Below are 26,045 nucleotides of genomic sequence, written 5' to 3'. Positions count from 1 at the left end.
GACTAATCGCGTACGGAAAAGTACCAGAAACATGACTTCTGAGAAAATCAACAAAACAGATTTGAGATCGATGCGATGCTCACAAAAGATGCTCAGGAGGAGTGGAACTTGCCAAATGGGCAGCCAGTTCCATCGTGTACTTATTACTGTGTATCTTATAGCTCGAGTGGCAAATCAGAATTTTTGTTTTCTAGCTCGTTATGTATCGTCACTGCCATGACGGGGCGCTTTCTCGCTGTGGTGCTGGTAAGCTTTTGCAGTGTAGAAGCCAGCCACGATCTACATTTGCCTAAAAATATTAAATATGCTTCGGCTCTCATTAGAGAAATGACAGACAGTGTCAACCAAAGCAAGTTTGATGGTTTTTAGGCTCACGTGCTTGCCATTAGGCGTGAACAACACATGCACCACGTTATACGTTCACGTGGTGAGAAGTTTATGACTTTTGTGCCTGAAAATGACGTGTTCACAAAGCCTTTGGGGCATTTTCACATGTTCACGCTTGATAAAAATACAAAATTCATAATAAAGCACACCATATCAAGTTAATCTAATGATGCAAACAAAACTGGCCCTTCCAGTTTCGGTTTCGTAGGTGGTGGGTCATAAAACATTTTTGCTTCGTTCTTTTGAAAAAAGAAAAAAACTGCGCAGACAAAAATTTTCTGCAGCAATATGATGGACAACGAATTTAGCATTGAACACGAGGAATAAAGATGACATTTTGAAAAAGAATAATGTTTTAACCTTGCCTCATACCTTGAACCCTAACAATTATTTATTTCGTGTGGGCTTTCCGCTTGAGGAGCACACTGTAAGTTTCAAGATGATGGTCATTGATGACGTGACATTACAATTCCTTGCTACAGATTTGTTCTTTTGCCCTAGTTGCGAAATAGTGCACAATAAGCAATCATATCGCTCTGTTGAGACAAGTTTCACTTTTGTGTTTTACTTTTTTTTGATAACAGACAGATCAGCCATGTTACTTTTCTCTATTTGTAAGGAAACACAGAGCACTAACTATAAGGTATTGTCATTTATCATGAATCGTGCCTTCCCTGTCATCTTGTAGTTATTCTGAAGGGCGAATCACTTTAGGTTTTAGGCTTGTCCATTGTCCAAGTTTGCAGGGACGATGACGCTGATGGTGTTGAAGAGTAACTGTATTCTAGACAACTCACTCTATTTCTGCCATAAATGAAAACGAAGATGAACGTGCACTCAACCACGAAAAGCAACACCGACACTCACAACAAACTACCCTGAAGGCGACAGCTCGCGAAGCAGTAGCAAAGCTGCAACACCGAAAACGAACTGCTACTCCGGAGTTAAGAGCACGGCATGCGGTGGCTCAACGTCTAGGCCGACAGCAAGCTACCCGGATGTGAGAGCTCGGGAAGCTGTGCTAAAACGGCAGCACCGACAACAAGCTACTGCTCCGGAGTCCAGGGTGTGGGAAATGGCAGCTCAATGACAAAAACAGATTGCATATATCGTACACACGCGTTCTCCCCGATTCGCATGCGCGAGTGGGCATTGTCAGGGTTGATTCACCCGACCGACCGACCGACCGACCGACCGACCGACCGACCGACCGACCGACCGACCGACCGACCGACCGACCGACCGACCGACCGACCGACCGACCGACCGACCGACCGACCGACCGACCGACCGACCGACCGACCGACCGACCGACCGACCGACCGACCGACCGACCGACCGACCGACCGACCGACCGACCGACCGACCGACCGACCGACCGACCGACCGACCGACCGACCGACCGACCGACCGACCGACCGACCGACCGACCGACCGACCGACCGACCGACCGACCGACCGATCGACCGACTTGATCGCACTGAGAACCACGCATTCGAGGCGAAAAGCAAGAGAAAAAATGCTTGAGGTCACGAGGCGCACGTGACATATTTTCTTCCCACCGCCATCCCTCTCTGTTTAGCTTCCAGCGCTTTTGTCAGGACGAGAAAATAGATTGCAGTTTCGTGCGACATATATTTGTGACTTCGCTCATGCTGGACAGATTGTAAATTTTTGTAACGGTGAATTCGTTGGCTGATAAGCTCCTTTAGTGAAATAATTCTATAGCTATTTGAAGAAGTGTTATATGGTCCTCCTAAGAATAACATACAGAAAACGCGCGATGCGACGGCAGAGACTCAGACCAGCACATGAGATTGGGAAGTTCTGCTGTATGACATGCCCGCAACAAACACGGTTCTGCGTTGATTGGCGGAACATGCAAGAGGCCTTTACCCTGCAGTGTCCACAGTCAGGAGGATGGTGATGATGATTATGGCTATGACCACGACATCCTTACTGATGAAACATTGTTATAAAGTCATCATCTTTCATCGGGGTCATGCTGTCGAGGTGAGGATAACGAAGTCATGCCACTGGCATAAACATATACCGTCTGCATCAGCCAAGGTTCATCGGCACCATCTCTCTATGTCGGGTCATACTGTGGAGACCACCACAATGGCGTCACGTTGACCACTTCATTTTTTTGCTTTACTGTCAACACCCTCTTGCAAAGTGTCCTTGTTGAACACGTGCGCCTTATGTAGAAGCCCCCATCTGCTCTGGTAGCTCACAGAAATCACCGCTTTCTGTTACAGAGCAAGAGGTGGCCAAGCTGATTCCTGAAAATAATTGCCCCATTACAGGTGTGCTTGATGTGCACGTTCAATAATCCCAAGTGGCTTGAATAAATTCAGTGTCCTCCTATACGACGTATCCCATAACGAATATCATTGTTCTGAACATCTGAAGCAGCTGTAGAAGTGATTAAATTCAATTTTTTGTACGGTGTCGCAAGAATGCACCAAGAATAGTGGCACCTTTTCGGTCATGAGACTGCACATCAGAAGGTATTTGCTTATTTTCACTCGTTTGTAAGGGCCTTCCATTAGTATTTACGTCGGGGAAACATGCCCTTGCGCATATTTTCAAGCTAATGGCTTCGGATGATGATAATGATCACGAGAATTGATGTGACGTATGTGGCTCACGCACACCCTGAGTGATTGGCCAAAAAATGAATAGCTGAAAGTAATGAACACATGAATTGCACGAATATTAAATATTTTTAGAGGAATCATTCAGTATTATTAGTGCTAATTTTCAAACTTTGTTTGAAAGCCACCCCAATTCAATGAATGTTTTCAACAGCGTAGCCGATATCTCTGCAGTGGCATAATGAAGTTCTCAAGGACAGAATATAACAACCAGCAATACAGTTTAACTAAATGGGGCTATCAGATATCATTTTTAAGTAAACAGAAGCAAGTGCACATTTCGCCTGGATCTTTCTAATTCCACTGCAGTGCTTGACCACAACGTCTGGTGCGTATAAATGATGCTTGAGAAACTGCAATATGCGAATAAATAGCATTGCAAGTAATTCTTCAGCTTTATTTTCTACCACTGCTATTTGCGCCTGATCTCATTCTTTTTTAAATATTTCTCTACCTTTCACTTTTGAATTTCGCGATCTTCCTTGTGAGTAGGTGCCATTATTCGTAACTTTCATCGTCATTACCAAGCAGCCTCACGCTCCTAAAAGCTGCACGCGTAAAGAAGAAGAGATGGAGAAAGTCAAGGCTGTCTTTCTTAAACTGGACTGGCTTAAAAAATCAAATGCGTGAGTACTTTACTGCATTTGTCGCGATCATGGGAGCACACTTTGGCAGTACAATGTCATAAAATTCTATATAAACGCAGAAAGGTCGCCCTTCCGATAGCAGTTTCGTGTTCCGTATCGAGTCTGCCTTGAGGGATGCTACTGCATTCTGTGTTTAATGTCTATAAGCAATGATTTTATTTTCTGTTCTCGATACTGCCAGCAGAAAGGGACTCACCTCACCGTAACAATATGCAATACGATGTGGTGTTGCTAAGTGAAACACCAAATACAACATTAGGAGCGAAGCACTTCATGTACTCTGCGTGCAATGATACTGTGCAGGTGCTTATAAAGCGAGGCACATTTGTATGATGGCTTTTAAGATATCAGTTTCATGGTACATGCAATGTAAGTTGGCCAAAAGCACTGAAAATGATTTGATAGGGGTAGGACGCTGATCTTGTGCCACTGAAATGCTCTAGCAGCTGGGTCCGAAGATGTTTTATCCACTGAGACGTGGGCGAGCTCAAACCATTGGCTCAAACTGATAAACCTTTTCCTGCAGTAGAGGTTGTTAAAAATCACCCAATATATGGCGTGGTCCGTACGTTGCGCCTAGCGAATTCCCACAGCTTCTTTGTAGCGATCTGAATAATCAGCGATAAATTCTCTTTCCCCCGTCGCAGTGTTCTAGTGGCTAAGGTAGTCGGCTGCTGACCCGCAGGTCGCGGGTTCGATTGCCGGCTGTGGCGGCTGCATTTCCGATGAAGGCGGAAATGTTGTAGGCCCGTGTGCTCAGATTTGGGTGCACGTTAATGTACCCCAGGTGGTCGAAATTTCCAGAGCCCTCCACTACGGCGTCTCTCATAATCATATGGTCGTTTTTGGACATTAAACCCCGCGTATCAATCTATCAATCAGAAATCCTCTTCCAGCAAACTTTTGGTGTCTCCAGTTTTTAGCGCTCATACGAGTTGCGCAGGGAATCTATTTAAGTTTAAAGGTTAAGAAAGTTTACGGATAGGATGCTGCAAGCCGGTATGACGTTAGCCAATGTGGTTTGCCTGTTCAATATCGCTAACTATATTGGTAAGGCGGTGAAGGAACAAGCAATGTGGATTAGTTCTGTCTCTGCGTGACTCTCATACTCGCCTTCAGGAAGGCTTACGATTAAAAGGTTGTTACTCCTCATTCACTTGTTTGTTAATTACTCCACCTAGCTGTCCAGTTGTATTCGAAGGTTTCAACTCGGCAACAAGAGACCACATAATAAATAGGTGTAGAGAGATATCAAAGACAAAAGGAAACAAAAAATGTGTAAACAAGAAAAAACAAGTACCGGATGGAATAGCTTGACGCTACAGAGCCCTTGCTGATTGGTAGCCTGGTCCCTCATTCAAGAGCACAAAATGCGAATATCTTCCCCTGTACGCGCCATGCTCCAGTGAAACCAGCATGCGTTGAAGTGGCGCGCGGAAGAGAATGTTCCCTTTAGAAACAGGGTATACGTTAAACTTCAACATGAGATTACGTGACATGTTTGTTTGCGATGGTGCCCCTCAAAGTGACCGCTCTCAGAACAAAAGAAAGGGAAGGCGAGCTAAGCCTTTCAGACATCTATAATTTGAAAGGCCGGTGCCTTACTCGTCCGTGCAATCAATGCTTAGTCCTTTACTTCTTCCTGTTGGCGTAATTACAGTAGTGACAAGGAAGTAAGCACACCGACACTTTTGGAATAATACTTTGTCAGCATAGATTCGAAGAAAACGACACAACAGATCAGTTTTTTTAAACACGAAGGCGTTTTATGCCGGGGTCAACCACGGCTCCCCTGACGTATTTCCGTCACGAATATGACGTTGTAAATAGTATTTGCAGATCTGAAAGAAATAAACGAGAAGGCGTATCTCGCAACGCGGAGCGTCCAACCAGTGAAGTCGCGCTCCTCAGCGGACGCTAACCAACGATCCTTTTCGAACATAATAATGGCGAGCCATTTATATAAACAATTTACCACTGGCGATTCTTTGATCTCAACAAACACAGCGCCTTTTCATTATCAGTAGCAAGATGGTACGACGGACGCGTCTCTAAAGGTCGTCGTGCCGCGCCACACCACGGGTCGCTATGAGCATGCGCATCCACAAGGCATAGTCAAAGTGCGTATAGAAGTTCTCTGGCATGACGGCTCACTCACGCGCATGCATATCTCCAGATTCGGGCACTCTATCCTCCTCAGACCCACAGTGAATTTAGGGTCATGGATTTTTGTTAAACTTTCAGAACTGCCTTTTCTGAGTGCAAAGGTAAAAATTGTTACGTAGTTTTTCAATATATTATGTTACTTGGCCGCAGCACGTTGTCCAATGTATTGTACATTGGGACTCAAGGGGGATGTTTTGGGGGAACAGATAGTAGGGCGTAGTTGAGGCCAGTGACCAAAAAAAAGGACATCTCGCAACAGAAATATACTTTAATTTTCTGGTTCCAAACCGAAAATACAATTGTTAATGGTCGTGTAAATTCCAGTCCGAAAATCTTAGTTTGAGATGAGTGGGCCTTTTCAAAGCATTGCCGTTTCTTGGTGATGCTATAGAACAGTTGGCACTTTACGAAAAAACTTTGTTTCCATGTTGCAACCTTCCACTCTGCAGCGAGCAGCATTCGGAATGTCCGCAAGCCGTGGAAAGTGACCAAATGCTTTTCTCACTGGAAGAGGGGGCAGTGGAGCTCGCTTTGTGGGCAGCTGCGAGCCTAAGTCACTGTCGCTGTTGCTTGCAATCAGCAACGCTTCATTTACTAGAGCGTCTCCCAGAGAGACGCGGAAATACAGAAACTTAAGGACCTCTCTCGGTCTTTTCTGCTAATCACGCATATCTCTGGTGTACTGCAAACATGAGTTGCTTAGTGCCATATCCATGAAGTGGAAAAAGCACGTGATGGTCCACTTACTCACTCTGGCTTTCATTCGGTAATAGATGATCATTCTATTGGCCATATCAACACCTCCCATATTCTTATTGTATAAACACACAATATTTGGCCTCGCTATAATGACATGTTTTTTGTCTTTGTTGGACCACCTGCAACACGTGTCTTCCGGCTGTTTGCCATGAAGAGATGACATTAATGTAATTGCTTTGTTGTCATACCAACGGACAACTATTTATTGTTCGTCGTCTCTCTCCACCATCTCCAATGTTCCTCGTCCCTCAAGTTAAAGTTTACTTTCACTGCACAAGTTTACGCCTTTCGGAATACAATTGTTTATCACTGGCCGGTGCCAGAGATGTCCTTCTTTGCCAGTTTATCTAGTAACGGACCAGACACTAAATACCTGTCGAAAAAAACTGTATTCCAGGCACGAGATAGTTTGAAAGCATCAGTACAACAACGGAATCTCCAATTCCAGAACTTCCTTTGAACAAAGTAGACTTCTTTCTTTAATATATTTTAAAGTCCAAAATAAGGCCATTTGGCGACGCAAGCACAAAATTTTTCAAGCCTTCAGGGTTGGGTTTACGGGGAACGAACTGTTTCAAGTGCGTTCGCCCGCTGAATGGTATCCTTTGTTCATCGATACGCAGGCACTCTTCTCGCGGCCAGTTGAAGACAGCCATTGAGGGTGGCTTTCACAAAAGGTCTAATTCGCCAAAGCTTGTCTTTTTCTTTTTCTTCTGCAGCTACATCAAGTTCATTGCCCACTTTCAGTTGAGATCGTATTTTAAAATACCGATCTCTATGCATTTTGTCTGCGACAACTGGCACTGTGGTTTTAGTACTCCGGTACATTCGCATTTGAGGGTATCCACGACAAGACATGGTGATTGACATTCCAAAAAATTTTCAGCTCATCGGCCATGGTATTCAAGCTCTTACCAGTTTCTAGAACATGACCAGTGTTCATTGACATTGACATAGCGTCAAACAGCTCATCCGGAATGTACTGTCTGAAGTAATCAAGATGACACCATGATTTCCTGTGGTGCGTATAAACGACGGGCTGAAAAGCTGACTTATTCGAATTTGTCATCCTACAAAAAAATTAAAATGCATGAATACACATAGTGTGAGGAACCGGTTTATTCAGCCAGGCTCGAGCTAAATCACGCTGGTGATGATATTTTCAGATAAAGAAGATGTACAGGTGATGATGATATCAAAGAGAATAAAGAGTCATTTGCTTGTCGCGCTCATACTAAATCCCCCGCGTGGTGAAAGTGGCCGCCTGGTCGCTTGACAATATTATGAAATGCGTCACGCATAGGGCTTTAAACGAGATACGTGTACTATCTCTGTACTTCGGCAACGATAATCAGGACTAGCGCGATAGAGCATCAGCATCTTGATGCTTCTTCCCAGATCTGTAGGCGACATCGAAATCATACTCCTGCTAGCGAAGCGCCCAGCTACCGAGTCGACCCGATAACTTTTTAAGCGATGAAAGCCAGCATAGGGCGTTATGGTTGGTCACGACGGCAAAATGATGGCCGTGAAGATATTGTCGGAATCTTTGCACTGCCCAAACAACAGCAAGGCACTCCTGCTCAGTGATAGTGTAGTTCTTTTCTGGAGCGGTAAGAGCACGACTTGCGTAAGCAACGACGCGTTCGCGTGAGTTTTTGTCACGCTGCAAGAGTACCGCACCAAGACCATGACTACTTGTGTTGGTGCGAAAGATGGTGATTGATTGATATGTGGGGTTTAACGTCCCAAAACCACTATATGATTATGAGAGACGCCGTAGTGGAGGGCTCCGGAAATTTAGACCACCTGGGGTTCTTTAACGTGCACCCTGTGAAAGATGGTGGGTGCGGTGGAATTGAAGTGGCACAGTCTTATTATTGCCCGAAAAAGTAATTGACAGCTGCAACAACAGTGTAAATATTCACCGCTCAGTCTTTTTCCAACGGCTGGGTCTTTGCGCCCCGACAGATGTGGAAGTGGAGCTCGACGCCACAGGGGAGCCTTCATTCATTGTATCTTTATCTTCAGAACTTGACTCATTGTGAAGGATCAATGAGGTAAACACGAAGTCTTCAGCAGAGTCGCCATCACTGTCCGAGAGCTACAAGTCTGAGGTGTCCCGCTCTGCAATTCTCTGCAAGATTTTCTCAGCCGTGGCATCGCTCAAACAGGGCCTATTACCTACAATAGAATATATATGAGGTGTAAATGTAATAACGAGAGAACTGCAGCGAAAAACGTATTACTGTCTGTAGAGTGCCAAAAGAGCACACGCCCGCACTGTCGTGTTTTTGTTGTCATTGACACCCGATGTTCATTATATTGGACATTGTCAAATACGGAACGCATGCAAAACAACCACCCCATTTTTTGCTCAAATGTGAATTTCTTTGTGTGCTCCAACGTCTTACGAACACAAATCAATGCTTAAATGCGCTTTAAGACATCCAAGAATGAATATAAGTCCACTTATTTCTTAGGTGGCAGCCGTAAAAATCGTTCGTGCTCAATCCCGCCATTTCGAGTGCTCCTTGAAGGTGGGAAACACACCGACTTTGACCACATTCGCTAGATGGCAGCACAGGTCCCACAATTGCCGACGAAACGTTTTCCAGGAGGAGGCAAGCGCTTGGGAAGCCCCGGTGCGCTGTGTGGCAATGTCCAACATATTGGACAAATTTCCCATTGCCGGGTCTCAGGACCTTGCAAGTTTACTTCTGAATTTAGAGTAGCCAAAGAGAACATGAACGTCACTTCGCTCGTTGCCGCGGCCGCGTTACGAAAGGAGCATGCTGCTCATAAGGGAAAAAGTATGTATTGTGACAGTTTGCACTCGTCCTGTGCATACCTGTGCGCTCATTTCATGCGTCTTCCAGTTTGGCCAGTGCGCTTCAAGTGTCTAGCTAAGACAGTTGTTTGTCCACGCTCATCCTGTCTACGCTCATTTTGTGCGTGCTTTGTGCTTAGGGTGGGCACTACAAGTTTAGATCTTTTTGCCGTTATTCACGTGACAAAATGGATTTTGTCCCTGTAACATACCTTCCTTCGCCCTTGAGGTGAAACAATGCAGAATGGACGCTTGAATACCTCTAGGAGAAGACGTTTCACTTTCGCGTTGTACCGATTCCCAGAAAGAGGGATGAGCCACGTTTTCTTCCTCATTAATTGCAGGCCGTCGAAAACGAGACACACATCACTGGCACCGCGGCAGCACGCACCGGGGTCAACGCTGATGAGTCATTCCGTGGATGCACTGTCGTCGCCACCGTTCAACACGGCCATGCAAGCGCTGCAAAAGCTGAAGCATCCGGTAAAAGGTGCTACACCGTTTAGCCAAATGGACAGCTTCAGGCCCTGTGGTCACCATGTGCGTGCCATGATGATGGCTCTCTCAGGCACCTTGGCCGCCGGTATGGCTCTCGGCAACGCCTCGGCCGCCATGCCCTCCATCGAGCGCCGCTTCTGGCGCGACGCACCGTCCGGCCCACCCGAAAATCGCTGGATCCCCGACAGCCTCTTTCTGGGTGCCACCGTTGGCGCTCTTGTCTCTGGTACGCGAGTTTCAGTTGTAGATATCATGTGTGGCATATAGGCATAGCAGTGATGCCATCGTGATAACGGTTTTCTAGATAGTCGTTGCAACGTATTCTCATGCTGCGCGTGATGGCAGTGCACAGCTGAAGTTTAAAGGGCCCTAGTGGTTATTGTGCAGGGGTCCACGATGAACCTTTGGGAGCTACGTATGGGCTAACTGCAGGGCAAATAAATACTATTGTTTTGTTCTACTCTCTCTGCGTTTTAGTCTCCGCTTGGCGGTCTGTGCCTCTGAACTCATTTCCACAAGTAAGCTCGTCAGGACCCTTACTCTCCTGTAAATGCCGAGATCATGAAGACTTTCATGGTTGAAATGTCTAGTTTATTATTTCTGAAGATAACTTAGACCTTGCACTCTTCGGGGCAAATAGCAACGCTGATCTGCAGATGTCAATTCTGAATATACAGTTTCTTTTTTTTCGGTTGTGTCTTAACTCATAGGAGCTACGTAGGATTGATTGTAAAAGATCATTGATTGATATGTGGGGTTTAACGTCCCAAAACCACCAGATGATTATGAGAGATGCCGTAGTGGAGGGCTCCAGAAATTTCGACCACCTGGGGTTCTTTAACGTGTACCGAAATCTGAGCACACGGTCCTACAACATTTCCGCCTCCATCAGAAATGCAGCCGCCACAGTCGGAATTCGAACCCGCGACCTGCGGATCAGCAGCCGAGTACCTGAGCCACTAGACCACCGCGGCGGGGCTGATTGTAAAAGATCATACTGACGGCTATTATATCTGTGGAGCGCACCTAGATGCTTTCTAACAAAATGTTGGCACGGAAATATATGGCACGGAGTGATGTGCAGGCCTGACTGCGGGGAGGTGTCGTGAGCCGCATGCGGCCTATGGGTCACGTGATTGAGACCCCTAATTTAGAGAATAAGTTGTTATGGCGCCAGGTGTTGCGGTACTACACGCATTTTATAGCGATCATATGTGTGCTCTCGCAAGGCTGCATGCCCACGACGTCGTGTCGAGAGTCACGTTGGGTCATGCAGGAATGAGGTGACTTTTTTGCCACTTATAACTGTTAAACCAACATTCGCCTATAATCTCCAACACCCGAAAGCATTATGCTATGTGTCGTTCTGCAGTAATCAACATTCTATGCTTGTTGTAATGGGTGCAACAAAGTGCTCTGCCATGGGTGTTGACATGTCTTCAACGCATTGAATTCTACACGCATGAACATTAACGATTACGTATATATATTTTCTCACTGACTTTTCTTTTTCGAGAAACGCATGAAGCCTACAAGCTATTCTCGTAAAATTCTCCCTGTTGCGTATTGCGAATCATGCATTCAGTGATTTGTGGCGGTAATATGTATTTTTCACGTTGGTTTGTTTATGCTTGTTGGCAATGAAGGAATTATGCTGCACCTTGCGGGCCACCGAAGGACCCTGCTGCTGAGTTCGGGTGGCCTAACTAGCTTCTGGGTGTCCTTGATGCTGGCGAACAGGGTCAGCATGATAGTCGTCAGCCGTGTGGCCATCGGCATTTGCGTGGGCGTCATGACCAACTGCGTCTGCCTTTACGTCACCGACGTCGCTCCTCCAGCCAAGAGAACACTCTACGGAGGCCTCGTTGAGGTTTGTATCATCCCAGCTATATGAAAGAGACACGCATAATGAGGTAACAAAAACTACCATTAAGTATGACTCAGTTCAGTAATATTCGTTGGGAGGCCAGTAAGGGCTGCAGGGTTTATGCTCATGAAACACCTCCCACACTGCAGATAAAACTGCGAGGACGGGTCCACATGCAGCAGCCTGCGCCATAATTTTTTATTTAGGACAGGTTGTCTACTAGGGCCGAAAGAACCCCATCAGCTGCAGGTTAAAGTAGGTACCACAAAAAAATTTGGCAGATTCCATGTACCTAGGAATGGGCGTTATGCAAAGCTTGCGGAGGGAAGGTGACCATGTTTGAATTTTTCTTTTTATTGAGTGACACGTCATGAAATGACGCTAATTATAAGTACAAATGCTGCACGCACAGACATATGTTAAAGAGTTGCAGACGTTTATATAACCAGTTGTTTGAACTTGCGCAATGATGTCAACTGGAACATGCGTGTTAGCAACACCAGAAGCTGATATGAAGCGCTGATGCTCGTGAAGATGCTGACCCTGGACACTGCTACATAAATCAACTTCAGCGCTTGGCACCTAACCACAATTGACGTTAACCCGACGTGACGGCTGTATAAAAGGAGCACATAAAATTGGGTAGGCAGCACTGCAACCACTATTGAAGTTTCAAGAAGATTAGCGTCTATTTCAAAAGTAGTTCCGAGACCTGGCGTAGCTCTATACTAGAATGCTTGCTGCCACGCAGACTGCTTGGGTTCGATTCCTGCTGGGATCCTGACATTGATTATTTGCGTTCGTCGGGGGGTCAACACTGCCAATGTCAGGTTTTTCTTAACACTGACTTATATTGTATGCCTTCGTTGAATCGACGCTTCCGTCCATCCATCCATCCATCCATCCGTCCGTCCGTCCGTCCGTCCGTCCGTCCATCCGCCCATCCGTCCATCCATCCATCCATCCATCCATCCATCCATCCATCCATCCATCCATCCATCCATCCGTCCATCAGTCCATCATTCCATCCGTCCATCCGTCCATCCATCCATCCATCCATCCATCCATCCATCCATCCATCCATCCATCCATCCATCCATCCATCCATCCATCCATCCATCCATCCGCCTACGTCTGGCTGATCTCGTGATCACCCCCTTGGCGTAAACTGAAATTAGTATGGGAGGGTAAGATGATTTGACGAATACGACTCACTGGTCATGACATGAAAAATGGCAATCCGGTCGCGTAGGTCGTGAAACGCTTTCCTTCAGACAGTGGCACTTACCCACCGGCGGGTATGTGCCACTGGTATGCAGGTACGTGCCACAGGAGATTGACAGTTATATCTACCAAGGAACAGCGAGAACACACAACGGTAGTTTTATGGTATGAGCATCAATTAAAAGCCGATGTCGTTAGCATGGACTATACAAATGCAAAGAAGAAATGCAAGGATATCACCAGGAATCAGAGTTTAACATTCTGCGTGGCAATCAAGTATTATACCACAGAGCCAAGCGAGATCTTGTAACTATTTTTTTAAAATGTAGCGTAATGTACATGAGACGACAATTTTGGTTGCAGTGCTAGCTATCTAATTTTATATTCATCCTATATATACTATTATGGTTTAACCGCAATGTCTGTTTTATGCCAATTGTAACTAGTTGCCATCTTCTGATGTTGATTTATGTAACAGTGTTCAGGGCAACCATCCTCGCGAGCACCAGCGCAAGCACCAGCGCACATATCAGCTGACCGCTTCGGGTGTTGCTAATATCCAAGTAGCTGCTGGCATCCTTGCGAAACAGTGAAGAAGTGCTAGTATAAAGATTATGTGGCTGTCTTAAGTATGCCTGTGCGTACTTATACTTAACGCCACTTCGTAACGTTTTGCTCAATATAAAAATCACAACACTGTCACCTTCCATTCGCTTGCTTCACATAACATCAATTAAGGTGCGTGGGATATGCTGATCTTTTTTTAAGACGATAGTCTTTCTTGGAGACCTTCGACGGAAAAATTTTGGTCTTTCTTTCTTTCTGTCTGTCTGTCTGTCTGTCCGTCTGTCCGTATGTCTGTCTGTCTGTCTGTCTGTCTGTCTGTCTGTCTGTCTGTCTGTACAATTGTCTATTTGTCCGCCCTAACGATACCCTAAACGGTACCGAACGGCCAACCCCATCCGCAGCGCCCATCAATATTGCTCAAGGTTTAGCGTTCATATTTGTGCGATTGTCAAATAAAAAATTCAAATATTGCGCATATTTGAGGCACCATTACAACATGTCTATGTTTTGTTTGTCTGCCTTTATACTAGAAGAGGGCACACACAAAATACTCTAAGGACTGTATTGTTCATCGCGCTGCGCTAACAGTGCAACGCGATGTTCAAGAAGGTGTTTCCAACGCTTTCCTACGACGGCACAGTGGTGGCACCTGCCCGTTGCTTTCCATTCCACAACTTATCACCCCCGTGACTGGCACGCATCTTTCTGCACGGTCGCGCATGCCTTCGTTTTCGAAGATAACTGCCAGATGGCGCTCGTGTTTAACGTGCCTAGATACGCTTGTTCGCCTCCGATACATGCTCGAGGCACTCTAACGCAGCGCCTTCAGAATACCATTCACCGATTTTCTTGCGGAGAACATCAAATAAATGTTTTGTTCACTGTCTCCAGATCGTCTAGCGTCTGAACGACATTTACAGTGTAACGTGTAGATTCGGGCCAATTTTTTTTCGAGCTATTCTGCCGTGCTTTTTTTTAACAAAGCATCTGCATAGTATGACGGCCCACAACAACAGGAAAGTGCGTGGTAAAGTATGAAGAAATATAGCTTTGAAAAATATGCCATGATAACTAATTTCGCTTTATGCAGTAACATATACGGCATTGACTTGTAATTTTTGCCCTAAGCTATTAAAATAAAATAATAATAATAATAATAATAATAATAATAATGAATATGTTGTTGATGATGATGATGATGAATGCTGCCACCTACGATTCTCGGTCACGTCGTATCCAAGCGCAGTATACTTCCAGACATGGCTAAATTACCTGCTGTAGCCTACTTCCCCGCACCACCAATTGTGAAGCAGCAAAGCTTCATAGGGTTATACTCCTCCTTTCGCCGGTTCGTGTGCAATTTCGCCTCTACTTTGCGCCTTCGACCCAACGTTTAAGCAGCGCAACCGATATTTCGTCGCTGTCTTCCGAGTGCTGTCGCGCCTTCTCTACCGTTCGTTGTGTCCTCACTGCAGCACCAATATTGCCTCACTACGATCCTATGGCTGGCTACTGAGGTCCACACCATCGGTTCGGTCCTCGCGCAACAAAATTCTGGATTCGGCGAGTATGTCATCGCATACGCGAGCAGAACTTTGACCTAGGTGAAGTCCAACAGTATAGTGTCACCGAGAAAGAAGGCCTGGCGATCGTTTGGGTTCTCGTCAAGTTCCGCCCTCATTTTTATGGCCGTACTTTTGATGTAGTAACCGATCACAACGCAGTATGCCAGTTGTCTTCGCTCAAGGATATATCGGGACACCTTCCCCGTTGGGCTCTTCGGCTTCAAAATTATGACATCAGCGCAATATATTGTTCCGGTCGCAAACGTACCTATGATTATGCACTGTCGCTGTCTCCACTATCTACAGACATTGCAATAATGAGCCAGAAGACATTGCGCCAGAAAAACACCCACGACGACGACCATCCTCCTGCAGCAACGTTCGTTCGGGGGCACTTCTTGGCTCCACGTGCCATCCTGCACTCCTCTTTTAACGCCCAAGTTACTCTCCAAATATTGTGGTCCCTACCGCGTGGTTGAGTGTACATAGCCCGTGAATTACGCCATTGTACCTCTCACGCCACCGAGCGGCTATCGTCAGCGTGGACGTGATATCGCTCACGTAGACCACCTCAAGCCGTACTTAAAGTAGCTTCCTCGCACCTGTTAGATTGCCAGGATGAGTTCATATTTTTCGATGGGGGCAATCATAATGTAAAAAGACGTTAATATGAGGGTCTAAATTATCACCGCCACGACAAGAAGGCACGAAATTTGCGCTCGAGCGCCACAATCTGGGCCCGCCTGCGTACATTTCGAGCTACCACCCGCTTTCTTGGCTTGCTCAACAACAACAACAACAACAACAACAACAACAACAATGATGCTAATATTAATAATAAAAATAAATAATAATAATAATGGAAAGCTGTGACATGCATTTCGGTGCAACAATGCGTACTGTTGGTCCTTGTAAAACGGCGGGAAGTTCAGGATGAAACATTCGCGATCCACGCCTGGTTTTTCGCAGCGCTCTTTCGCCCTCTGCAGTCAGCCAACTCTAGCTGAATGCCCACACCAATGCGCTGCGTGTGCTAACACTGAATTGCTTTGTAAGTTGTTCCTAGGAGTGAACTCTACACTCTTGCAGCTGCGCGCTGATTAGTAAGCCTTCTTTTCAGATGATGAATGAATGAATCATTAGCAAGGGGTACCTATAACCACGTCAGTGTTATTCTACTTATGAATGGTAGTATCCGTTGGTGATCAAGCCAAAATACAAATTTTCCTTCCTGTCATCGCCATCTACTCCTTGCGAATAGCACATTTTATGGTCTCTCCCATAGATAGCTGCTTTGTGGACAAGCCCTATAAAGCTCAGTGTTAACCAATCGCTTCCCAAAGTGAGCTGCCTGTCCAAGTGTTTCCATCTATTGCACTCTGTGTTATTGGTAGGGTGGCTACAATGAAATGAATCGAACAGATGATTAGCCCAAAGGGAGCACGTGGAAGATTCATTGTTTTATTTAGCTTTAGTGTGAAAATGTTGACGTAAATTGACAAATTGCCTTTCCTGTATGTGGCATCTAAACCCACAACCTTCAAATTACGAGTCTGAGGCTCTACCTTTAGAGGGGATGTAGTATAAACTATCCATATTCAAACAAAATGTTCAATGTGGAAATTGAATGAGTCGCAGGAAAACCACATTTTAGAAACTTTTTCGAAGTTTTATAGAACCAAGATATTCTAGTGCTATATTGAGAAGCATGTGCAGCCGTTAAAACAGATTCGGAGCCAATTGTATATAATAATACTCACCTATTTGCAACATAAATGAAATCAGCTCATGCGTGGATCGCATGCAAAATTAGAAAATAACCTGTAAACAATTAAAATCAATTTGTCTTGACAGCGCTTTCGATGTTTGTGGCATGTAGGTGTCGACAAGTGTGGGCATGCTGTGTGCGTACGCCATGGCTGGCTTCGCATGGCAGCAACAGGCGGTCGGTTGCGCGATGGCCTCGGTTCCCATGCTGGCTCTGCAGCACTACGTGATCGAGAATCCGCGGTGGCTGATGTCCAAGCACCTTTCACTGGACGCCGACACGTCCGTGATGCGCCTGTACGGTCTGGATCCTCCACCCGACTTCCGCGAGAGGAAGAAAAAAGGAGCCGAGGAGCATAAGCCAGCCTCTACTTCCAGCCGCCTGTGGCCCAGTGACGTAAGGTAGGGAAGCTGTGCTGTGGACTTTCGACTGGTCAAAATCGAATTCCGTGAACACACTAACATGTGTTTTTTGACTACTCAATGTTTTATACCATAACGTAGGATGTCTGAGCGTTTTCAGGCTTTTCCGCACGGCCCATGACGGTTATTTTGGCATAATACTGGTCACGTCGCTCCAACCGCTTCTTTTACTGCAGGGGTCTCACTCCAACTCAGCTCAGTGAGCAGGACCTAGTATCAATTGAGTCTCACAAGGCCCGGGACGTTGAAGAGGTCAAAGTGAGTGGGAGGAGGGAGGTCGAAGTTTAAAAATATGGCAGCGTATCTTCGGAGTGAATGATAGAGCTTTGGGCGAAGCATCCGTCCGTCCAATCATTATTGTTCCCGTCCGTCCATGCGTCCGTCTGTGTGACCGTCCGTGCGTCTATTCGCCCGTCCATGCGTGCGTCTGTTCGTGCCTCCGCACGTCCATCCGTGCGTCTGTCCCTGCGTTCATCCATGCATTCGCCCCTGCGTCCGTCCATGCGTCTATCCCTCGGTGCAGCCATCCGTGAGTCCGTCCATGCATCTTTCTGTGTGTCTGTTCGTCCATCTATTCAACACTCCAAGTACCACCATCTCGCATGTTTTCATCATATATTCCCGATATAGAAGCGCCGCCATCCAGCGGACATTCCACGGACTAAACGAGAGGTGGCACACGCACACAAGTAGACCCGGCTTGCGCTTCGGGTCTACTTCCCACCATTATCCACTTCTACACATGGTATATACTAGTTCACTGTATTCATGGCACTGCGGCCCAACGCTCGCTAAACCTTTCAAAAACGAAGGAGGTTACGCCCAGCAAATGTAACGTAGCAACCCTTTCTTGTCAGATAGTGCTCAACGTACATTCCAATGGCTGCTAATTGGGAATCAGAGACAGGAGAATCTGGCTTTTATTTAACGCGCACGCTACGAATTTTTTATTGTTCAACAACCCACAGGAGATATCTCCCACCGGCACCACCTTGCAGGTCAAAATGTAAAATGGGTTACACACTACGACTACGACTACGAGGGACGAACAAGTGCCGCTATAAGTAGCTTCGCCCGTAAAATAGTATATTTATTGTAACGTCGCTCCAGGTGTCTAGAGAAAGTTTATTGAGGTTGGAGCAACAGGGCTCTTACCAAACGCGTCGGTGTGCTCGATCGCCAGAACTGGGGCAAGCGGGCACTTCTTGGTTTAGTGGTGTGAGCTTTGGCCTTGGCACGCGACCCAGTACTAGAAGTAGGTGGCGAAATTCCTCCTTCACAAACAAAAAAGAGCATCGTCTCAATGGTGTAAAGTTATTGTAAAAACGAAACAAAAACAAAGCAGCTTAAACTATAGAAAAGGACGCTAACAGTCAAGTGTTACACGCGAACTGTTCACCAATGATGAAACAATCGCTGTAGCACAAATAAAAAACACAGGAAAAGGTTCTTTTATGAACGCGCAAAATAAGGCTTCATGCGCACCACACGAACAATGTCAGAGCTTGATTGTCTTCGTTTCACCCAGGATGACGACGCAGTGTCCAGAACGAATTCGTAGTTTGCGTCACTGACGCGGCGCAACACTTTATACGGACCGAAGTATCTGCTTAGAAACTTTTCGGTGAGACCACAGCGAGGAACAGGGGTCCAAACCCAAACTTGGTCTCCCAGACTGTAAGATACGTCATTGTGACGCATGTTCTAACGTCGTTCATCGACCTGTTGCCGCTGACTAATGCGTAGCCGGGCGAGCTGGTGAGTTTCCTCGGCCTGCTCTGAAAATTCTTCAGCGTCATTTATTAATTTATCGGCGTCTTCACAAGGAAGCATAACATCCAGCATCGTCTGAACTTCGCGGCTTTGGAGAAGGCGAAACGGTGTAAATAGCGTTGTTTCTTGAACAGCGGTGTTATAAGCGACCGTCACATAAATAAAAATGGGATCCCATGTTTTGTATTGGACTTTGATGTACATGGTGAGCTCGTTTCTCTGCGAATGGTAAGCAGTCGTCGTTTCATGCCTACTGTTCCTTAGTCGAAAAACTTCATCCATAAGGTTTGCAGTGAACACTGTTCCTCTGTCGGTTATCACTGTAGACGGAGCACCGTGGTACCGAACAATGTGGTACATGAATAACTTTGCCACCTCAGAAACCGTAGCTCGTGGTATCGTCTTTGTTTCAGCATAGCGAATCAGATAGTCAGTTGAAACAATGACCCATTTGGTGCCGTCGGCCGATAAAGGAAATGGGCCGAGAATGTCTATGCCGACTTGGTCGAATGTCTTGTGGGGTGGATCAATTGGCTGAAGTAATCCAGCCGACTTGCTCGGTGGCGACGTTCAACGCTGGCATTGACGACAGCTTTTAACGTACTGCTTCATGCTTGCCAAAAGTCAAGGCTAGTAGTACGTCTCGCTTGCTCTGGCGAGCGTTCGCGAGTAACCTAGATGACCATACGTGGGCTCGTCATGACACGTGGAGAGGACTTCGTTCCGCATGTCCTTCGCAACGACGAGGAGGTATACGCGGCTCATAGAGCAGGCGTTTTATTGCGATAGTAATCATATGAACACTCTTGGCTTGACTGCACCCCCGGCGTCGGCGTCATGCATGGTATATTCATACGTGTCTAAATATATAAAAACGCAAGAAAGCAAAATCCATAAAAAAGACTCCGGCACGCTGAATCGAACGTGGGACCTCTGCGTCTATTGCGAGGTGTTAATCACTTTGCCACCGGAAGGGACCTCTTTCGACGTCCAAACGGCAAGCTGTTTATATTTATCACTTACCCTTGTTGGCGAGCATCTCGGGGGGGGGGGGGACTAGTGTTTTCAGCCTTATCAGCAAAATGGCACAGTGAGCGCACGGCAGCTAGAGTGCCTCGATACCCGCTCCTCTGCTCGGGGGTGCGAACATCGAGGCACCCTATAGTGGCGGCTCTCATCTCTCACGCGAACTTTGACCCCCGTAGAGAATAAGGGGGTGTACACTCGATCACGAGCCCTTATCTTGCAGTGGTGAAGATCATGCGTCTTGGCTAGCCTTTGAGTTTCACCGGAACAATGCTGTTGTAGTTACCTGGAGCACAAAGGTCACCGCCATCGCCTTCCTTTGCGAAAAGGGTGCGCTGTTCCTACGCAGCGAAGTATCAACTGAGATGCTTATATGTATTCATCTGTACCTCTGAGTACGTTTCGTGCGTTATTTGGGCGTGAGAAACGTGGGGCACGTTTCGATCTGCTTGCCATTCTGCTCGTTACCTTCCAGTTTTTTGCTATCATGTTCATTGCTTCGCCTTTTCGGCAAACATGCGACTTCTAAATGCGAAGCATTTATTAGCGAACTTCGGCGACTTTGTGCGTATCTATCTATCTGTCTATCTATCTATCTATCTATCTATCTATCTATCTATCTATCTATCTATCTATCTATCTATCTATCTATCTATCTATCTATCTATCTATCTATCTATCTATCTATCTATCTATCTATCTATCTATCTATCCACCTACGATCTTTAGCTTTCCTGGCCGTTTCGATAATGGTATCGCTACCAAACTTGGCGTGACATAACATGACTGTATGAAGCACATATTTGACTAGTGGTAACATGAAAATCATGACATGGATGTCATGAATTTTATGATTTAGATTTCATGGTCCTGCAACTTTTGCGGTACTTTCGTTCGCATGGCAGGTTGCAAAACTGGTATGGTATGTCATGAATGCATGGTGAACAAAAGCGACAGACCCTAACATGAAAATTATTACATGCGCGTCATGTAACAACATGAATACATGCCACGCTCATGATGCGCTGGCGACCGTTTCGCCTGGTTCACTTATAATAAATTTGGTATTACTGGACGTGAATGGATGACGAAGGTACATTACTGGTGCAGACATGATAAACAAGAGATGCGTGTCATGTAACAACATGACTACATGCCACGCTCATGATGATCTCGCGGCCGTTTCCTTAGCTTCACATGTACCAAAATTGGTATTACGCGATGCGAACGGACGACATAGATGACACGTACAAACTTGATAATCATCATATGCGTGTCATGTAACAACATGACTACATGCCACACTTATGATGCACTCACGGCCGTTTCGCTAGCTTTACATATACCAAATTTGGTATTACGTTACGTCAATAGAGGACAAAGTTGTGTGACTGGTGCAAACATGATAATCATGACATGTGCGTCATGTGAGAACATGGCTATATGCCACAGTCAAGGAGCCAATACATTTCAACGTGACCTGGTGTGCGTGCTCACTGGCGTTCATTTCGTCGAGTCACGCCAGCGTTGCCACGCCAGGCCCTAATTCTGCCACATACTCGAAGGCGCGCACCGTGCGGCGTTGCTTTGACGCATGCGCGTTTCAGTGCATCCATTATCCCTCTGTCACGAAAAAGAGGGAGACGCAGTGTTGTCTGGGTTAAGGTCCCTAGATGAAACAAGTTTCCAAGGTAGCGACACCCTCTCTTTTCCTCCTCGCTTATTTGCCTGAAGCGCCCCCTAGAAGGCTTAAAACTTTCATCCAAAAGCGAATGTTTGGGTTCTGTTGCTACGGTGAATAGATGTAAATGAAACAAAATGGAACAAAATAAGACGTAGAATAAACAGTTACCTTTATGAGCATAAATGGCACAACACAAGAGCAAGCGGGATGTGCGTTACTCAACCGGCAACGGTGTGCAGTTCTCTACTTTACACCACTAGTCATGGCGTCTCGCGTAGTACACTTTAGTTCCGTGGCCGCGGTATTTCGTCCAGTTCTAACTAGTCCACTTCTCCGATTGTGTTTTGTTCGTGCTGTGACACAGTGAACGTGCTTCTTGCTGGATCCTGTAAGTGGCCACAGGGCGTGACGTTGTGACGATTGATTACAACCGGCTTGTGCACACGCAAGAAAAAAAAACTACAACCAGACTGGTACGAACACTCGTCCAGCAGCACTGCGATGACGTTTTTTTTTTAAAATGTGCCCATTTGGACAATCGTGTTGCCAATTGATTCTGATGCGGTGGTGGGAACTTCCTGAAATGTGAGAGTTCTACTGGTGAGGTGTCTCGAAGCAGCGCGATTCGGCTCAAGCGGGAACTGGTCAAGAGTGAAATGTTTCTGAAGGTGCTTTGATTACAACCTACAGCTGCTCTGTATACGTGCATACCCACATGTATTTGTACCAACTGGCATGTACTAGACACGCATTAGACGCGCGCCTGGCGTTTCAATAAAAACCGTCAAGTGAACTCGCTTCGCAGATCCGCGTCGACACACGTTGACGGAGTTGCACGAAAGCATTCGCGTGAAATGGTTCATAGTTGCACTTCACGGTGCGCTTCATCTCGGAAAGCACGATGTAAGTTGAAGAGAGCGAAACCATTTTCTGTTGTTTACGGCAACGCAGCATTGCTGAAAAACGCAGATGTTGCATTGAACGAGCATGGCGAAACAATCTTTGTCGACTTAGCGCACACTGAAACGCTCCTCCTCTTCAGTTTATGTTCTGGCTACGATTTTGTCTTTGGTCACGGCGAGAATCCGGCTGGAGCCATATGCGCATGCGTACTCATTTTGAACCTTTTGCATAATAATAAATAACACCACCAGCCATTTGCAAGATCACGTGCAAGTAATGCACCAATTACAGACGCGGATGGCAGAGAAAAAGAGGAGTAATCAAGAGAGTGAGGAGGACGGCTCGAGAACAATGAGTGACGCTACCTTGTTTCATCTAGTGACCTTAGTCTGGGTAATGCATCGGCGCGAATCGCCGTCTGGCTGCGCCGACTGACGCTGGTCGTGCCTGGCGTCAGACTATAGAGTGCTCGCGTTTTGCTAACGTAGCGTCGCTGTGCCCAGCGTGGGCGCCCAACAACGCCTCATTGGAGTATATTGAGCCCTTCATGATGCGCTTTTTATATACAAAATTTGGGGTCACGTGACACCAATGGATAATCAAAGTATACGACTGGTGCAAATATGATAATCCTGACACGTGTGTCATATGAGAACATGACAACATACCATGCTCATAGCATGCTCGTGGTCGTTTCGCTAGCTCCACATATACTAGTTTTGGTCTCACGTGACGTGAATAGATGACGAAGATAACCGACACATTCAAATATGAAAAACATGACACGGAAGTAATGTACGGCATTATTAACCTCCACCTCAAAATGTTGTGCTGATTTTAAGGTGACTTATTAGCTTTTCTGATTCGTGCTTCGCATATCATTTATTCCCACCATGCGTGGAATCTACCAATTTTTCTTTCTTACACAGGACGTTATTTCGAAGGCAGAAATACGTCATGATGCGAGATAGATGGCGAGGTATAGCGGTGCTGCGACTCTCTAAAACATTGATGAGTGGTTGAATCTCTTCATTCTATTGCTGCCGTCTGCTCAAGTTAAATGAGCTAAGGGCGCCCAGGAATCCATCATCGTTCTCTTCTTTCTGACTGACTAAATGTATGGGCGCATGCGACAGTGTATTAGCGTCTTCGTGCTTCCGTCGAGACTTATCGACGATGGTCGCATCAAATTCCTGTAGACGCAAGCTTCACTGGTGCCAGTCGTCCTGAGGGATCACACGTGTTCACCAACCAGGAGAGGGCATGGTGGTCCGTTACCACTTTGAAAGGATGACCATGCAGGTACAGGTGAAGCTTGGGGATCGCCCACACTACTTCAAGACACTCTTTCTCTGTGGTCGTGAAATTCACCTCGGTACGGGACAGTTAGCAGCTGGCGTAGGCTATGACTCGTTCCTGGCCGTCTTGATGCTGGACGAGCACTGCGCCGAGGCCGATGTTACGGGCATCAGTGTGCACCTCTGTGCAGGCATCAACGTCAGAATTCGCGATAACGGGGGCTGACTGCATCCCATGTCGAAGTTTGGCAAAAGCAGCCTGTTGCTCGGTAGCCCATACAAACGGTGTGTGGTCTCGTGTCGATGGTAGTGGATAGTAGGCGCACAAGCCCCAAAAGCGCCGAACAGCCTTTTTGTCTGTAGGAGGCAGAAATGTGGCCACAGCGGCAAGTTTGGCAAGTTTGTCGGGTTCGGAGCGGACTCCTTTCGCGTTCACTACATGGCCAATGAACTTGAGGTCTTCATAACCAAAGTGACACTTCTCCGGTTTTAGTGTAAGATCTACTGATCAAATAGCCTGTAGCGCATGCCTGAGGTGGTGAAGATGTTGCTGGAATGTTTAAGAAAAAACGACCATATCATCAAGGTACAGGAGGCAAGTATTCCACGTCAGACTAGTTAGCACAGTGTCCATCATTCGCTGGAAAGTTCTGGGGGCTGAACACAAACCAAAAGGAAGGACTCGAAATTCATACATGCCGTCCGGGGTACAAAGGCCGTTTTCTCGCGGTCTCGCTCATCAACCTCACTTTGCCATTACCCGCTTTTTAAATCCAAAGAGGAAAAGCAGTGAGCACGGCATAACCTGTCTAACGAGTAATGGATGCGTGGCAGCGGGTACACGTCCTTTTCGGTCACGCTGTTCAGCTTTCGGTAATCGACGCAAAAGCGTATTGTTCCGGCTTTCTTTTTGATTAGGTTGACTGGAGAGGACCACGTGCTGTTGGTAGGCTCGATGCTGCCGTCGTCAAGCATTTCTCGAACTTGCGTACGAATGGCTTCTGGTTCCTTCGTTGACACGTGGTAAGGCTGCTGGCGTACTGGTTGGGAGTCGTCGTAAGTGATGATTCTGTGCCTAGTGATCGAAGTCTGGCGCACCTCAGAGGCAGCAGCGAAACATGACTTGAATTCAACTAAGAGTTTTCGCAGTGCTGTTTGGTTTTCTAGTGGAGAACACAATTATTGTCGATATTGCTCAGAGACGTATGTGTGGCCTCCACTGCGTCCGACGTGAAGCAGGTGGGAATGGTTCCTCAATCATCGGCAAAGGCTAGCGAAGTGCCACAAAAAAGGTCTCGGTATTCGTTACTAAAATTAGTAACCAGTAGTTGAAATCGGCCATCACGGAGCTGTATGATACGCCTAGTCTCACAGATAAATTTTGTCAGCAGGCGCTCAAAATTACTTTCCGCAATCGCTTCACCAATTAGCAATCCACAGCATGTGACCTCAACTACAACACTGGCTCTTGGAAGGAGCGTTACATGTTCAGCAAAAACACGATGAATGTCGGCAGTTGGTACGATGTTGGTCGTCCCGCTTGTCGGTTGCTCGGTCGGCTGAGAAGGTGATGCGATGTTCTTGAAGATAAATGACATATACATGCTCCTGTAGGCAGTCAACACCAAGAATGGTGTCGCGTGAACATTCACGAAGCACAAAGGAACATGCTACGAAAAACCACAGACCCGTACTCTACTTGTGCAGGTTGAAGTAGAGAGACGGTGTGGCCACCAGCCCTTCGAATCACGGAGCCATGCCAGGGCGTGATTACCTTCTTTAGTAGTGTGGTTATTTACCCGCTTAGTATCGAATAGTCAGTGGCGGTATCCACTAATCAACCAACTGCATAGCCATCGATTAGGACCGGTGTATCCAGAGAAAGCTGCACATACCGTTCAGTCGAATCTACACCTTTGCCTGTTAGCGTGGATCGGAGGTCTTCAGCAGGTCTACTGTCAGCGACCTCACCTCCAAAGGTCGCTTTCCTTAGTTTTCTCG

General features: G+C 46.4%; 1 protein-coding gene across 1 annotated transcript; it reads left to right on the top strand.

Annotated features, from left to right (window-relative positions):
- The first annotated feature begins 9,854 nt into the window (after positions 1-9,854).
- Positions 9,855-25,688, top strand: LOC142765930 (solute carrier family 2, facilitated glucose transporter member 8-like). Its single transcript, XM_075867735.1, has 5 exons — positions 9,855-10,173; positions 11,594-11,817; positions 17,050-17,339; positions 17,537-17,618; positions 25,659-25,688. The coding sequence occupies exons 1-5, from the start codon at positions 9,855-9,857 to the stop codon at positions 25,686-25,688; spliced, it is 945 nt and encodes a 314-aa protein (XP_075723850.1).
- The last annotated feature ends 357 nt before the right edge of the window (positions 25,689-26,045 follow it).

The sequence above is a fragment of the Rhipicephalus microplus genome, chromosome 1 (genome assembly GCF_043290135.1).
Source record: "Rhipicephalus microplus isolate Deutch F79 chromosome 1, USDA_Rmic, whole genome shotgun sequence".
Classification (NCBI taxonomy): Eukaryota; Metazoa; Arthropoda; class Arachnida; order Ixodida; family Ixodidae; genus Rhipicephalus; species Rhipicephalus microplus.
The sequence above is the reverse complement of the archived record's forward strand: the minus strand, read 5'-3'. Positions and strand labels throughout refer to the sequence as shown.